Below are 16904 nucleotides of genomic sequence, written 5' to 3'. Positions count from 1 at the left end.
AGAGAGAGAGAGAGAGAGAGAGAGAGAGAGAGAGAGAGAGAGAGAGAAAGGAGAAAGGCAAAGAAGGAAGCGAGAAAGGGAGGTGTATGTGGGGGAAGACTGAGACAGAGAGAGAGGTCAGAGAAGAAGAAGAGGAAAGAATTAGAGATTTAAGAGGGTAAAGAGTCCTAGGCAATGTGATATTTCCAAACAATATGGAAAACTTGATTCCTCATCAAAGGGTGAAGAAAGTGAGAGTATAGTTACTATCATCTTGTCTTTCAAAGCAGGAACAGTATTTCCAACAGATATTTTGTTCTTTACTATATCCGTGATACATTGTTTCTGTTTCTTTACAGAAAATATACACAGTAAAGAAAACTAATAACCTGTAATCATCCCAGACATCTACCATTAAAATGTAACTCTGTTCCTAAACTTTGTAGGTGTGTGTGTGTGTGTGTGTGTGTGTGTGTGTGTGCTTTTGCAACATGTCTGGACACACCATGGCATGCCTGTGGCGGTCAGAGCACAACTTTCAGTAGTTTTTTGCTTTACAACTTGAAACAGGATTTCTTCTGAATTAGCTGCTGCAGTGTAACTCCAGAGTAGCTGGCTGCTGAGTTTCTGGATGTTTTTCCTAGCCTGGCCTACCATCTATTCATAGTAGTGTAGGCAACACAGGTGAAAGCTACCTCATTTGGATTATTTTTTTATTACTGTTTTTTGAATGTTTGTTGGTTTTAACAAGGGTTCTAGGAATCAAGGTTGGGTTGAGAGGCTGTATGTCTTGTGGTTTTACCCACTAGTATCTCCTGGCCATTGTGTGCACAGCTTTCTCATCACTGACTACATCTTTCACAACCAATTATAATTCTTGCACTTTATAATCATATTTCATTCTTAATAATGGTTATGCTACCAGTTTCATTATGCTCATTCTTAATTGCTTCTCAAATCCATAGGGCATTTGGTATTATTCCAATATTTTGTCTTTATAGATAACAGTTGTGAAAACAATGTTGTGCATATAACCTCTTTGGTACTTTGGGTTTCACTATGGGTGAATGAATCTGCTTCATTTCTTACCTTTTTTTACGCCTATATCTTCTCTGCTGCTGTGCTTCAGATAAATATAAAGATATTGATTATTCTTCTTTTCTCTGTTTCTGTAAATTACTATCTTATTTAGTATTAAAAGTTTTAATAAAGATATGAAAATGTTTTGTAAAGTGAGTTCTTAAGAGGAAAGCAATTATAGATCTTTTAAAATGGGCTAATAAGTACCCTTTAAAGGAGTAATCAAGTGGCATCTGTAATTAACAAAGCTGCTTGTCTCACAAATACAAGTCTAGAGAAATGTACTTCTCTTACATTCCTCCTTGTAACCAATTGTTCACTTCTATTTCTTCTATTTAATAAAGCTCAGTTTTGGAGGAATTCCAGTACCAAGCAAACCTGGGACCTTTTTAAAGAAAAACTTCCATGGCTGTATTGAAAATCTTTACTACAATGGAGTGAACATAATTGACTTGGCTAAAAGACGCAAGCATCAGATCTACTCAGTGGTAAGTCACTGTCTCTGTTAACTGGTGGTTTATGGACTTTGGATAAGTCTTGCTTCTTCTGGTACTCACACTGGGTTTATCTTATGCATTTAGAATTTTCACCATCAAAAGCTGGGTATGTAGTTAACTTGAAGAGTGCCTGCCTAGCATGCATGAAACTCTGGATTCCATCTCCACTACAACATAAAAACAGGTGTGTTAGTTAATTTTTTCACTGGCCCGACAAGAAGCAATTTAAAGTAGGTAGGCCATATTCTGCCTCATAGTATGATAGAATATATTCCATTCTGGCAGAGAAGACATTGCAGCAATAGAAGTAGGAGCCTGGCTGGCTACATCCTATTACCACTTAAGAAACAGAATGAACAGAACTTGTGCCAAGGCATGAAAGTTCCAGGCCATCTGCCAGTGACCAATTTATAGTAAAGTCCTGCCTCAGTATAGTTCCACAACCTTCGAAAATAGGAATTTCTCCTGAATACTAATCATTCATACATGTGAGCCTATGTGGAGTATTTCATATTCAACCTACAACTGGCTCGGTGTGGCACACTTGTAATCTCACCACATGAGAGGTAAAAGCGGGCAGATCATAATTTTAAGTCATGCTCTATTACATAGCAACTCTGAGATAAAAGCCCTGTCTTAAAAATTAGAAATGAAAAATCAATTCTCATTGTGCTATGTGCTGACTCTGTCATGGAAAAGATATAAGAAGGAGGAACTGCTATCACTTCGTTGGTAAAGTCAAGTACAGACATTCAGAGAATGCTGCTTTATTGACAGTGGGGAAGATTTGACATCTATGCAGACTAATATGGACATTCTTTACAATTTCCAAGAAGTGCAATGAAAGCACAGGCCCTGGTGAATTCCATAGCTAGGATATTATATGTCTACTGATTGGTTATATTATGTAGAACATTTTAAATGCTATTTCACTGTTAGTGTCTTAGGGGACCCTTGTGGATCACTTATAATCACAGTGGATTAAAGGACTTTCTCTAATTTACTAACATCTATGTTCCCTAACACACCTTGAGTTATATGAGGAGTCTTAAACAAACTATCCTTCAATATTCCCTCCTCCCACAAATTGCTGGGGCATCGCTCTACACTCCCTTTCAAATTTCTGCCCCCTTTTCTATAGTTATTATTAAACATACATACATGCATACATACACACACACACACACACACACACACACACACACACACACACACACCTGAGTCCATTCATTACTGTTTCTATGCATATCTTTTAAGGCTGATTGCTTGAGATTAGACAACCTAAGAAGGGGCTTGTCCCTGGAGAAGACTCATGTTCTCTCTCTCAGGAGCCATTAATTTTCTATAGCTCTTCATCTTTACAGATGTTCTTATCCACATTGGCATGTCAACTGCTGTTGTCACTATGCAGGCTTTGGTGAGGCAGCTGTATTGTGGAAATTGATGGGTACAGCTTCACTGACATATGTAGAAGACACAACCACTCATCTATCTATCTATCTATCTATCTATCTATCTATCTATCTATCTATCTATCATCTATCTATTTTGAGTATGTTGTATGGGGACTCAGTAATGATATGTATGCTTCCAGATAAAATTAAGCATTTGTATATCTCTTCCAGTTCTCAGAGTGTTTGGTATGACCACATGTTGAGCTCTGTTTAGTACTATTTGTTCAAAGTATAGAGGCCTGTTTGCCATGTAATAGCATTCTCTTTTTCTGGTGATAACTTTGCTGTAAAGTCTACTTTACCTGACAGTAATGTTGACATTTGAGCTCTCTTTTTGTTTTATTTCATCATCCATTTGTTTGTTTTGAGACACGAGTTCTCTAGGAAGGTCTGGTTGTCCTGAAATGTGTTCTGCAGATCAGGCTTGTCTTAAACTCAGAGATCCTTTGTTTCTTAAGAGCTGAGATTAAAAGTGTGTGTCACCTCCTACAGACAAGCTCATCTCAATTTCAGTATTCTATAGGGTTTATTCCCATTGTTTTTTTTAAATTGTCTGTATCATTGTTTTTGTTGGCAACAAATAGTTGTTTAATCAATTTTAATCCATTCAAAACTTTACTGAGAATACTTGGATCATTTACATTTAATACAATTATTACCTTAAATATCTATCTGTAGTTCTTGCTTTCTATTTGTTCTGTTGTTCTACTTTTTTTCTTTACTTTTTAAAATAATATGTGTGTTGAATGGATTTTAGAATTTCAATTTGGTATGTCCATGTATCTCTGCACAGTTTTTGTGTGTGCTTTTTGAAGAGTTACAGTGTATATATACATTCTCATTCAAGCTTAATGTCTTTATTATTTTATCAATTTAATTGAAATATTGAAAAGTTACTTCTTTTTAAATTTGTCTACTCTACACTTGTGTTGATTTAATTGTGTTAATTATTATTCTCTTTCTTTGTAATTAGAACCTTATTAGTTGGTTTTTTCTTTGGGTTAAACTTCCAAAATAATTTGTAGTATTTAAAACAAAAGGATTTATTTATTTATTTATTTATTTATTTATCTGGTAGGAAAGCCAAGAGAGTATAATATTAGACACAAGGAGGGATAGAAGACAGGAAAAATGACATATGACTAATAAAAAGGGATAAATATTATGCTCCCTGCCCAGGTTTCAACTCTGCCTATAATTTTAGCTGATCTGCTTTTTCCAGACATGGGTGTGAAAATTCAACTTTCTTTCTATTCAAGTAGCTTAGCAAGAGCCAGTATTGCAAACTAATATAATGTGCTAGGCCGTGGAGCCAGTGACTAAAGAGAAAGCTATACTTTCTCTTTACTGACATTGATTACTAGCCAGGACTAGTCACTGAGCACATTTGTCACAATGGTCCATTTAGATTTTTTTTTTAAATTTGTTTTCATCCAAGGGTTTCTTTTACCTTAAAAATTATGCAACTACACTCTTTTCTTCTCTTTAAAATTATATAAAATCATTCTAATACACTTTAATATATGTTATATATATATATTTATATAGCACTACTATACAACAAAATAAATTTTATTTTAAAAATATATTGTATCTGTTTTTTCTTTATTCTCTTAGTTCTCCATTTTATTTTCCTCTATTTGGATGCTCCCTTTTAGCTGTGCTGTTTGGAGTACATATGAATGTACCACATTCTCTTCTCCCTTTTTTCACCTGGGAGTACTGTGATTGACTTCTTGATATAAAGTATGAGTGGTTATCTCTTTTTACTAAGCATAAGAAAATGTTGACTCCATTTCCTCTGCTCTCATTGACAAATCCATTGCACCAGGTTGATTTTTCTGTGTGTATTATGTTATATCAAAGTTTATCTTTGATATTAGAAGCTTGAGTGTAATATGACATGATTTGGGCATTTTGGCACTTTCTGTTTGAGTTTTTCTCAGTTCCTTGAATTAACATTTTACTGTGTTTCAATAGCTCGCTTCATTTTTTTGTGGGGACCTTAATGTCCTTATATGTTTAGCAACAAGTGTGTGTGTGTGTGTGTGTGTGTGTGTGTGTCTTTTATTTATGTGTATGCTCTGCCAGAGGAGAGAACATGTCTTTAGGTAATCATTGAGCTCCAAAGACAGCATGGGATCTCGAGGAGCCAGAGATATAGGCACTTATATAATCTATAGCAACTAATATGGATGCTGGGAACTAATCTTAGGTTTTCTAAAAAGCCATATACACTCAAGCATTGAGCCATTTCTCCAACCTCTATCTGGTTACTTTTATATCTATAGGGTCTTTCATATCTTCTGTCTTAATTCCACCATCTTTTTATTATAGCTTGTCAAGCTACTTCAATTTATATGCTATTCAAACTAAATACTTCCAATCCTTAAATATTTGATGTATTATTTGCAAGTGCTAGTATAGGTTCACCAACATATTGTCTTCACTTTCCACAAAGCCATATTGACACTACTCTGCAGTGAGAGGACACTTCCTTTTTTTCTCCGGAATGGCCTACATGCCTAAATTATTCATTAAGTGTTTATAATAACACAAAGAAAAGATTGGTAATATCCATTACAGATTTAATTCTTTGATTCGTGGGATGAGTTTTGCTGATATCAGTCTTAATTTTTCTTAGAATTCTTCCCTGAAAGTTATGCTATCCAGACCTTGGGATGTTTTGGTGCAGATGGGCTGAGTAGAAATGGTGACATAGTTATTCTGTATTGTTTACTATTGATAAGTGTGTGTGGGGGAACCGATATGTCAATAAAGAAGAAGCTAATTGCCTGGCAAAGATATAGAGGCCAGATTTCCAGGTTCCAGGAGGAAGAGAGGACATGAAATAGGGAAAGAGGCTTTTCAACCAGGCTTTGGAGAGAGGAGCAAGGAGACCTTGAAGGTCTAGGGGGCTATTAGACCTGGTGCAGGCCTCTGCCACCTGAGGAATCATGATATAAGATAGCTGATGAGTTTAGGACAATAGATTCCATGCCTAGCAGTTGTATTATCTGTCTGGTTTTAAAATATTAAAGCTGTCTGGTGTTTTCTATCTGCTGTGACACAGGTGAGCAGGAGGAAACTGGCTGCTGGGGCAGTCGGTAGGTGGAATGCCAATGGTAGCTCCAGGCATTCCCCAAGGGAAGGGAGGAATGAGAGGGATGTTGGGCAGCCAAGCAGACCCACCTGCCTCAATGGGTAAGATGAAAGTGACTTTGATGGATAGAGCTAAGTCATGAGGATCCTTGGGTATGGGTCAAAGAAACCAGGCAAGGAGCAAGCATGCCTTTTAAAAATTACACTCATGAGACAAGAACCTGTCTTAAAAATGTTTTGTGTTATGCTGTCCCCTTTGTTAGCCAAAATATATCAGGGAGGATGTATGATGGTGTTAACAAAATCATAGTCCCTGATTTGTTCTGGGGTACTGGGTAATAACACTTACCCATCAGTAGATCACACTTAAGATTTCTGAAAAAAATTTCCATTTACTCATGCCAATTTAGATTACCCATCTTACTTGAATAATCATTAGTTTTCCAATTTTGTTGTTTATTGCTAATTATTAATTGCTAACACAAGGGCGACTCTGGTGATTTCAATGAGAATGGTCTCCCTGTGGGGCCATATGTTTGAATTATGGATTTCCAGTTGGTAGAACTTTTTGGGGAGGCTTAGGCTATATGTTCTTTTTGGAGGAGTTGTATCACTGGTGACAGACTTTAATATTTCGAAAGACTCAGGCCATTCCAGTGTAGTCTCTCTGTCTCATGACACTACATCTGCCTCAAAGACAACTTTCTTCCAAGAAACACAAGTCCCTGTGGTGCTGCTAAGAATTCTAGAAAAAAGAGTAAGTTTCTGTTTTCTGTTTATTATTTATTTTTAGTCCTCCTGCAGTTGTTGAGCCTTCAGAAGATCAGGATTCAATATGAGATTTACAGAATTAAGAAAGAAGGCAGAGAGGGTTAGTTGGCGCACATAAATTACAAATTGTGACTCAAAGCTCAAGGAAATTTCAGCCTCTCACTGCCCTACAGAGCACAAGCCTTTCTTGTAAGCTTCATTCAGACAGTATCCCCCTTGCAATCCATCATTCCTTTATTATGGGACCTGTCTACTCCCAGAAGATTTAGCAGCTGTTCTATGGGGATAATTCAATTTAGTCTTTATAGCTCGATTTGACTACAGTACAATCTTCCACATACCAGAATGCAGTAAAACTAACAGCTTAAAGTAGACATAAAAAATACTTAGCTATTCTTCTCCAAATTCACAACCTTATGCTAATGCAGCTCCATATAATAAATAATCAGAAAGTAAATGGTCCATTGAAGTATGTATGTGTGGTAGCTGTAATGTGAATTATTATATACATAATACAGAAAGCATATTGCCCTGATTGCTTCCTGAGCATGATTAATTTAAGCCTTGCACTGTCTAAGGGATGATGTTTTCTTATAACATTTCTTTATGTGGGTATAAGATTCCTTTTCTTTGACACAAGGAGAGATACATGATTATTTGGTCATTGGCTGAAGTCCTACTCTCTTCATGTAGGGCTTCAAATTATTATTTTTTAAATGAACATAAGAGGTCAGCTCTGAAGACATAGTTATGTCAATAAATTGATTTGCAATCATAGGGACCTGATTCAGAACCCTCATAAGAAAGCAAAGCAAACCAACCAACCAAACAAACAAATCACCTCAAAACAAAAAACAAACAGTTATAAAGGTGGTGTGAGCCTGCAATCCTAGTGCTAGAAATATGGAAACAGGGAGATCCCTAGGGCTCACTGATCAACTAGAGTTTCATGAAATTCATTGGACCCCACCCGAAATATCAAGAAAGTACCTGAGGAATGGCAGTCTAGTTTGTTTTCTGGTCTACACAGTTGTGTATACACATTATCACATAAATAAATACACAACATGAAGAGCTCTTGTTACTTTACTTGGTCTTTCATCAAAGAAGAGAAAAAGACAGCTAAAAACAACACTGCAAGTTACAGAATTATAGGTGTAGCCCATTGATAGAGTGAAATCACTTGTGTGTAGCTGTCTCCATGTAATTGAAGTCAAAGCGTTAGATGAATCCAGGACAATACTAAATACAATTCTCGGCCATTTTATGTATATGGCTAACATTACAGAGGAATACAACACAATGTATCTTTCTGATTACCCTGGGTGAGTTCTTTTGGTCTCCTCAACCAGAGTTCTCATAAATATTTCTTCTAACACTCTGGTGGGAAGTGTGAGCAGAGAGGCTCCAAAAATTGCTTAGTTGTTCAGTCTTAGGCAAGGGACTACAGACTTGTGCCCTCTAGTGAAAGGTGGGAGAGTTACATTATCTGTTTTCAAGTGTCAATGTGCAGGTTAAATTCTTTAACATGGCTTGTTCAATTCAAAGTTGATAGTGATTACTTTGAGTACCCTGCAACCTAGGCTATTGAATAAAATATCTAGCAATCTATTAGATGAAGTTAGAATGTAAGCCAGTACTAACCTGACATAATTTACAGTGCAGGAATAGGGTTTTATATATAGTTTCCATACCTTTGACTGCATCTAAATTGTAGTTTATCCCTGAACTGTTTGATTCCCAAAGCGGCTTTAAATAGCCATATTATTACAATCGCCACAGTGTCTTTGACATGGAGTTTAATGATCACTCCAATCTTGACTTGGCTGAATGATTGACTCCTTTAAAACAAAAAAAAAATTTGGAACAGAAACATAGAAGATATTTTCTGGTAGATCTGAGTTAACTAGAGATGTAAATGAGCAGACTGGCTATTTGCGAAGTTTGTCATTATTTGTCTGCACCTGTGTTGGCATGAAAATTGCTAACATGTAGTTATTTACTTTTGATAACACTGCAGCCAAGGAAACCCTGTCACTAAAATGTATATCTTCAAATGTATGGGAGCTTGCAGGAATTTTTGTATGTACCCATATATACCCATACACACACACACACACAAACACAGAGAGAGAGAGAGAGACAGAGACAGAGACAGAGACAGAGAGAGATACAAACACAAAGACACATAGTCAGACACAGACACATAGCAGCACACTCACACAACACACACATCTTAGGGACAGTTACTATTATCTTTCTGTCCTATGACTCAGACACTCATCAATGTTGCTCAGAGATAACTCTCTTCTGTCTTGTGCAGGCTATAATCTCTTCAGCTTGTCTCCAGGATCGTATTTCATCTCTGCGAGTGTGCTCTGTGATAAATAATACTTTCCCTTGATGATGGCTGTCTTTCTCTGCCATTTGACCCTTCTGATGTTCACATTGCCTGCCTCTCAGCTATGTGCTTCTAAGACCCTGAGAAAAATAATTTCTAAGTTGGATACTTCATGAGCCTCACTTACTTCCTTTCTTTGGCAAATTCAGATGAAATAGTTCAAGGTCAGATGAAGAATAATGCAACTGAAAGTTAAATAATAATAAAATAAGTCAACAGTGGGATGGCCATTATATTAATTTATTTTGGCAGCTGGAATGAAATTCCATAAAGCAGGTGACCTATAAACAACTGCAATTTATTTCTGACAGTTGTGCAGGCTGGAAGTTGGGATCTCAGATGGCAGCATGTTGAATACTGAGATGGATGGGTTGTGGGCTGATGATATTCTACTTCTAAGTATGTCTTCATAGAGTAGACAATCTAATCAAGAACTAGTCAACTCCTAGAAAGCCTCATTCTTAAACTCATCACTTCAGTGTTTCAAGATGCCTTAGGTTCAGAGTCTGGACTCTCGTAGTCCTAATAAGTCAAGTTCAGAAATTTATTCTCAATAAGCCAATTATGTTCAGTAAACAATGTTTTTAAAAGTAATAAAAAATGCTGAGGACGGAGAATAATTCAATGTTGCCAAATTAGAAAGGGGAACAAAAAAGACCAGTTATACCTAAGTCCACAATTTGGATTCTCACATGGGGTTTAGATATAAATAATAGGCAAGAGATGTGCATAGCTATGTGGTCCTGAGCAATGTGTGGTACTGCTCATCACTGATCCATCATCATCTGTACTCCAGCCTCTTACACACAGGGGTCTGGTAATTTATCAACACTCTATGAGATCATTTCCTAGGAGACAGATTCCCACTCTGACTATGGTTACATGTCTGTCTTTTCTGTATTGAGTCTTAGGAAATTCCAATTTCTTAGGATCCATTTTAAATAGTCTAAGGACCAAATGGAGGAACACAGTCTAAAGTCTTATTTTTAAGGACAACTTTTTACTTAATATATTTTCAATAACATTAGCATGTACATTAAAAGTTTAAAATGTGTTTAAATATTACTTAAACATTACATTAGTTCACCTTTATTTCATTAAGTGTCAAGTGTTTGAAGTTTGAGCTGTTTAGATTTCTACTGCCAAAAGAAAAGTTGAAAGAACTAACATGATTTAAAACAATTTTTCTGAAACTTAAATAGCTAAAAGAAAGTTAAAATTATTGGTCAAAGATTTTTGTTGTTGTTTGTTTTAGTATTTTGAATAAAAATTTTGATGTGTGGCCCAACCAGCCTGAATTCTCCTTTTTGAACATCCTATAGCTAGTATTAGACAAACAGACATTAAAGATTTAACTAAACCTGTATGGATTAAAGTCTGCAGAAATTCCAGACCTAGTCCACAGAGCATAGGGAACCTGTGCAACTTGCCATTTGAGGATTTAGACTAAATTAAAGAAGTAGAGAGGGACTTCCAGTCTGGGCCCAAGCATAGAGCAGGTCACAGGCGGCAGCTCCTGTACTCAACCCCAGAAAACCGAGAGAAAGAGGGACTCCCAGGAGCTTTAACTCAGGCAGCATCCCAGGTCAGGAAAAAGCAGCACTTGCCCCAAACAGCAATTGGAACCCACTGGGACCCAGGAATTCACTCCGGCCCGGGGCGTGGGTTCCTTCCGGTCTGGGACCGAGCACTTGGCAGATCCAGGGAGGCAGCTCTGCCCTCAATCTCACAGAAACCAGAGGAAGCAGGGCTCCCAGGAGCTCTAACCCAAGCAGTATCTTAGGCTAGGAAGCAGCAATACTTGCCCCAATCAGGGAGCAGCCAGGACTCACTGGGACCCAGGAATCCACTCCTGACCCGGAACCTGGGCCCCTTCCAGTTTCCACCTGAGCACAGAGCACATCTTGGGCCTCAGCTCTAACACCAGCAACAAAACCCATCCCAAACAGTTCTGACACAACCTAGATAATAGGAAAAGACAGGCCCCAGTCAGAGACAGCACAGATAGCACAAAGGTGATCCAGATGGCAAAAGGCAAGTGCAAGAACACAAGCACCAGCAACCCAAGGTACATGCCATCATCTGAACCTACTTCTCCCACATTAGAAAGTCCTGAACTCCCCATCTCACCAGGAAAGCAAGAACCAGATCTAAAATCACTTCTAATGATGATGATAGAGGACTATAAGAAGGAAATAAATAATACTATCAAAAAACTTGAGAACACAGGTAAATAGGATGAAGTCCTTAAAGAAACACAAAAATCCTTTAAAGAATTACAAGAAAACACAAACAAACAGATGAAGGAATTGAACAAAACCATCCAGGACATAAAAATGGAAGTAGAAACAATAAAGAAGTCACAAAGGGAGACTACCCTGGAGATAGAAAACCTAAGAAAGAAATCAGGAGTCATAGACACAAGCATCACCAACAGAATACAAGAGATAGAAAAAAGAATCTCAGCTGCAGAAGATACTTTAGAAAATATTGACACAGCTGTCAAAGAAAATGCAAAATGCAAAAAGTTCTTAACACAAAACACCCAGGAAATCCAGGATGCAATGAGAAGACCAAACCTAAGGATAATAGGTATAGATGAGAGTGAAGATTCCCAACTTAAAGTGCCAATAAATATCTTCAACAAAATTACTGAGGAAAACTTCCCTAACCTAAGGAATGAGATGCCCATAATCACAGAAGAAGCCTACAGAACACCAAACAGACTAGATCAAAAATGAAATACCTCCTGTCACATAATAATCAAGACACAAAATGCACAAAACAAAGAAAGAATCTTAAAAGCAGTAAGGGAAAAAGGCCAAGTAACATGTAAAGGCAAACCTATCAGAATTACACCTAACTTCTCACCAGATACTATAAAAGCCAGAAGATCCTGGACAAATATCATACAGACCCTAAGAGAACATAAATGCCAGCCCAGGCTACTTTACCCGGCAAAACTCTCAATTATCATAGGCAGAGAAACCAAGATATTCCATTACAAAACCGAATTTACACAGTATCTTCCCACAAATCCAGCGCTACAAAGGATAATAGCAGGAAAGCTCCAATACAAGGAGGGCAATCATACCCTAGAAAGAGCAAGAAAATAATCCTTTTCCATCAAACCCAAAAGAAGTTAACTACACAAACGATGTCTCCACTATTAGCAAAAATGACAGGAAGCAACAACACCCTCTCCTTAATATCTCTTAACATCAATGGACTCAATTTCCCAATAAAAAGGTATAGGCTAACGGACTAGATACGCAAACAGGACCCAGCTTTTTCCTGCTTACAGGAAACCCACCTCAGTGACAAAGACAGACACTACCTTAGAGTAAAAGGTTGGAAAACAATTTTTCAAGCAAATGGCCCTAAGAAACAAGTGGGAATAGCCATTCTAATATCGAATAAAATCAACTTTCAACTTAAAGCTATCAAAAAGGATAAGGAAGGACATTTCATACTTGGCAAAGGAAAAGTCAACCAACATGAACTCTCAATTCTGAATATCTATGCACCAAATACAAGAGCACCCACTTTCATAAAAGCAACCTTACTAAAGCTCAAAGCATACATTGCACCTCACACAATAATAGTGGGAGACTTCAAAACCCCACTCTCAGAATGGAAATCATGGAAACAGAAACTAAATAGAGATACAGTGAAACTAACAGAAGTTATGAAGCAAATTGACTTAACAGGTATCTATAGAACATTTCACCCTAAAGCAAAAGAGTATACCTTTTTCTCAGCACCTCATGGTACCTTCTCCAAAATAGACCATATAATTGGTCACAAGACAGGCCTCAACAGATATAAAAAAAAATGAAATAATCCCCTGAAATAATTGAAATAATAATTGAAATAATCAGATCACCATGGTCTAAGGCTAGTCTTCAAAAATGACAAAGACAATGGAAAGCCCACATTCACATGGAAACTGAACAACACCCTACTCCTTGATAATCTGGTAAGGGATGAAATAGAGAAAGAAATTAAAAACTTTTTAGAATTTAATGAAAATGATAACACATCATACCAAAATCTATGGGATACAATGAAAGCAGTGCTAAGAGGAAAATTCATGGCTCTAAGTGCCTACAAAAAGAAACTGGAGGGAGCATACACTAGCAGCTTAACAAAGCACCTGACACCTGAAAGACCTAGAACAAAAAGAAGCTAATACACCCAAGAGAAGTAGACTGCAGGAAATAATCAAACTCAGTGCTGAAATCAACCAAACAGAAACAAAAAGAACTATCCAAAGAATCAATAAAACCAGGAGCTGGTTCTTTGAGAAAATCAACAAGATAGATAAACCCTTAGCTAGACTAATCAGAGGGCAGAGAGACAGTATCCAAATTAATAAAACCAGAACTGAAAAGGGTGACATAACAACAAAAACTGAGGAAATTAAAAAAATCATCAGATCTTACTACAAAAGCCTATACTCAACAAAATTGGAAAATTTGGATGAAATGGACAATTTTCTAGACAAATACCAGTTACCAATGTTAAATCAGGACCAGATAAACCACCTAAACAGTCCCATAACCCCAAAAGAAATAGAAGCAGTCATTAAAAGTCTCCCTACAAAGAAAAGTCCCGGACCAGATGGTTTTAGTGCAGAATTCTATCAGACTGTCAAGGAAGACCTAATTCCAATTATCTTCAAACTATTTCACAAAATAGAAACAGAAGGTACACTACCCAATTCATCCTATGAAGCCACAATTATGCTCATACCTAAACCACACAAAGACCCAACAAAGAAAGAGAACTTCAGACCAATCTCCCTTATGAATATTGATGCAAAATTACTCAATAAAATTCTAGCGAACAGAATCCAAGAACACATCAAAACAATTATCCATCACAATCAAGTAGGCTTTATCCCAGGAATGCAGGGTTGGTTCAATATACCGAAATCCATCAATGTATTCCACTATATAAACAAACTCAAAGAAAAAAAACACATGATCATCTCACTAGATTCTGAGAAAGCATTTGACAAAATTCAACACCCCTTCATGATAAAAGTCTTGGAAAGTTCAGGAATTGAAGGTCCATACCTAAACATAGTAAAAGCAATATATAGCAAACCAGTAGCCAGCATCAAACTAAATGGAGAGAAACTTGAAGCAATCCCACTAAAATAAGGGACTAGGCAAGGCTGCCCACTCTCCCCCTACCAATTTAATATAGTATTGGAAATCCTAGCCAGAGCAATTAGGCAACACAGGAGGTCAAAGGGATACAAATTGGAAAGGAAGAAGTCAAACTCTCACTATTTGCAGATGATATGATAGTATACTTAAGTGACCCCAAAACTTCTACCAGAGAACTCATAAACCTGATAAACAACTTTAGCAAAATGGCTGGATATAAAATTAACTCAAGCAAATCAGTAGCCTTCCTCTACTCAAAAGATAAACTGGCTGAGAAAGAAATTATGGAAATGACACCCTTCACAATAGTCACAGATAATATAAAATACCTGGATGTGAACCTAACCAAGCAAGTAAAAGACATGTATGACAAGAACATCATGCCCCGAAGAAAGAAATCAAAGCAGATCTCAGAAGATAGAAAGATCTCCCATGCTCATGGATTGGAAAGATTAATATAGTAAAAATGGCTATTTTGCCAAAAGCCGTCTACAGATTTAATGCAATCTCCGTCAAAATTCCCACTCAATTCTTCACAGAGATAGGAAGAGCAATCTTTTTTTTTTTGGCTTTTCTCTTTTTTTTTATTGGATGTTTTATTTACATTTCATATGTTGTCCCCTTAACCCATCCCCCACCCACCAAGGAACCCCCATCCCCTCAGCCCTCCTCCTTCTTCTCTGAGGATGTAACCCCCTACCTATCCCCCACTCCCACCTCCCCACCCTCAAATTCCCACCCCCTGGAGCATGCAGCCTTCATGAGGTCAAGGATCTCCTACTCTACCTATGCCCAGCAGGGCCCTCCACTCTTACATATCTAGCTGAAGCCCTGGATCCCTCCTTAAGTGCTCCCAGGCTGGTGGTTTAGACCCTGGGAGCTCTGGTTGGTTGGTATTGTTGCTCTCCTCATGGGGCCACAAACCCTTTCAGCTCCAATGGCCTTCACTCTAACTCCTCCATTGGGAACCACATTATCAGTTCAATGGCTAGTTGTGAGCATCTGCCTCTGAATATGTCAGACTCTTAAAGACCTCTGAGGTGACATCCATATCAGGCTCAGAAAGAGCAATCTTAAAACTCATTTGGAATAACAAAAAACCCAGGATTGCGAAAATCACTCTCAGCAATAAAAGAACTTCTGGGGGAATCACCATCCCTGACTTCAAGTTGTACTACAAACCAACAGTGGTAAAAACTGTGTGGTATTGGAACAGAGACAAGCGGGAGGATCAATGGAATAGAATAGAAGACCCAGAAATGAGCACCCATACCTATGGTCACTTGATCTTTGACATAGGAGCTAAAACCATTGAGTGGTAAAAAGACAGCATTTTCAACAAATGGTGCTGGTCCAACTGGAGGTCAGCATGTAGAAAACTGCAAATTGATCCATACTTATCTCCTTATACAAAGCTCAATTCCAAGTGAATCAAGGACCTCCACCTAAAACCAGCTACACTGAAACTAATAGATGAGAAACTGGGGAAAAGCCTGGAACACATAGGCACAGGAGAAAAGTTCCTGAACAGAACACCAATGGCCTGTGCTCTAAGACCAAGAATTGACAAATGGAACCTCATAAAACTGCAAAGCTTCTGGAAAGCAAAGGACACAGTCAATAAGACAAAGTGGCAACCAACAGTTAGGGAAAATATCTTCACCAACCCTACATCTGATAAAGGGCTAATATCCAAGGTATACAAAGAACTGAAGATATTAGACTCTAGACAATCAAAGAACCCCATTAAAAAAAAAAATGGAACACAGAGCTGAACAAAGAATTCTCAACTGAGGAAGCTCGAATGTTTGAGAAGCACATAAAGAAGTGTTCTGCATCCCTAGTCTTCAGGGAAATGCAAATGAAAACAACACTGAGATTCCACCTCACACCAGTCATAATGGCTAAGATCAAAAACACAGGTGACAGCACATGTTGGTGAGGATGTGGAGAAAGAGGAACACTCCTCCACTGTTGGTGGGATTGTAATCTGGTACAACCACTATGGAAAGCAGTCTGGCGGTATCTCAGAAAATTAACATAGTGTTACCTGAGGACCCAGCTATACCACTCCTGGGCATATACCCAAAAGATGTTTCAACATACAACAGGGACACATGCTCCACCATGTTCAAAGCAGCCTTATTTATAATAGCCAGAAGTTGGAAAGAACACAGATGCCCTTTAACAGAAGAATGGATGCAGAAAATGTGGTACATTTATACAATGGAGTACTACTCAGCTATTAAAAACAGTGAGTTCATGAAATTCTTAGGCAAATGGATGGAGCTGGAAAATATCATCTTGAGTGAGGTGACCCAATCTCAGAAGAACATATATGGTATGCACTCACTGATAAGTGGATATTAGCCCAAAAGCTCACAATTTCTAAGAAACAACTTATAGACCACATAAAACTCTGTGAAGGAAGAAGAAGGAAGAC

At 37.6% G+C, this 16904-nt stretch overlaps 1 protein-coding gene across 3 annotated transcripts in view; it reads left to right on the top strand.

Annotated features, from left to right (window-relative positions):
* Positions 1-16904, top strand: part of LOC114626443 (contactin-associated protein like 5-1) — an 867232-nt gene that overhangs the window by 411550 nt on the left and 438778 nt on the right. For 2 of the 3 annotated variants that reach the window (XM_028773852.1, XM_028773850.1), the window contains exon 7: positions 1404-1544. In XM_028773852.1, the coding sequence (XP_028629685.1) occupies positions 1404-1544 (141 nt within the window). Of the gene's footprint in view, positions 1-1403; positions 1548-16904 lie in introns of all 3 variants that reach the window. The other variant, XM_028773851.1, reaches the window with a different exon arrangement.

Source organism: Grammomys surdaster, unplaced genomic scaffold (assembly GCF_004785775.1).
Source record: "Grammomys surdaster isolate TR1022 unplaced genomic scaffold, NIH_TR_1.0 235, whole genome shotgun sequence".
Lineage (NCBI taxonomy): Eukaryota > Metazoa > Chordata > Mammalia > Rodentia > Muridae > Grammomys > Grammomys surdaster.
This window is presented reverse-complemented; position numbering and strand designations above follow the sequence as displayed.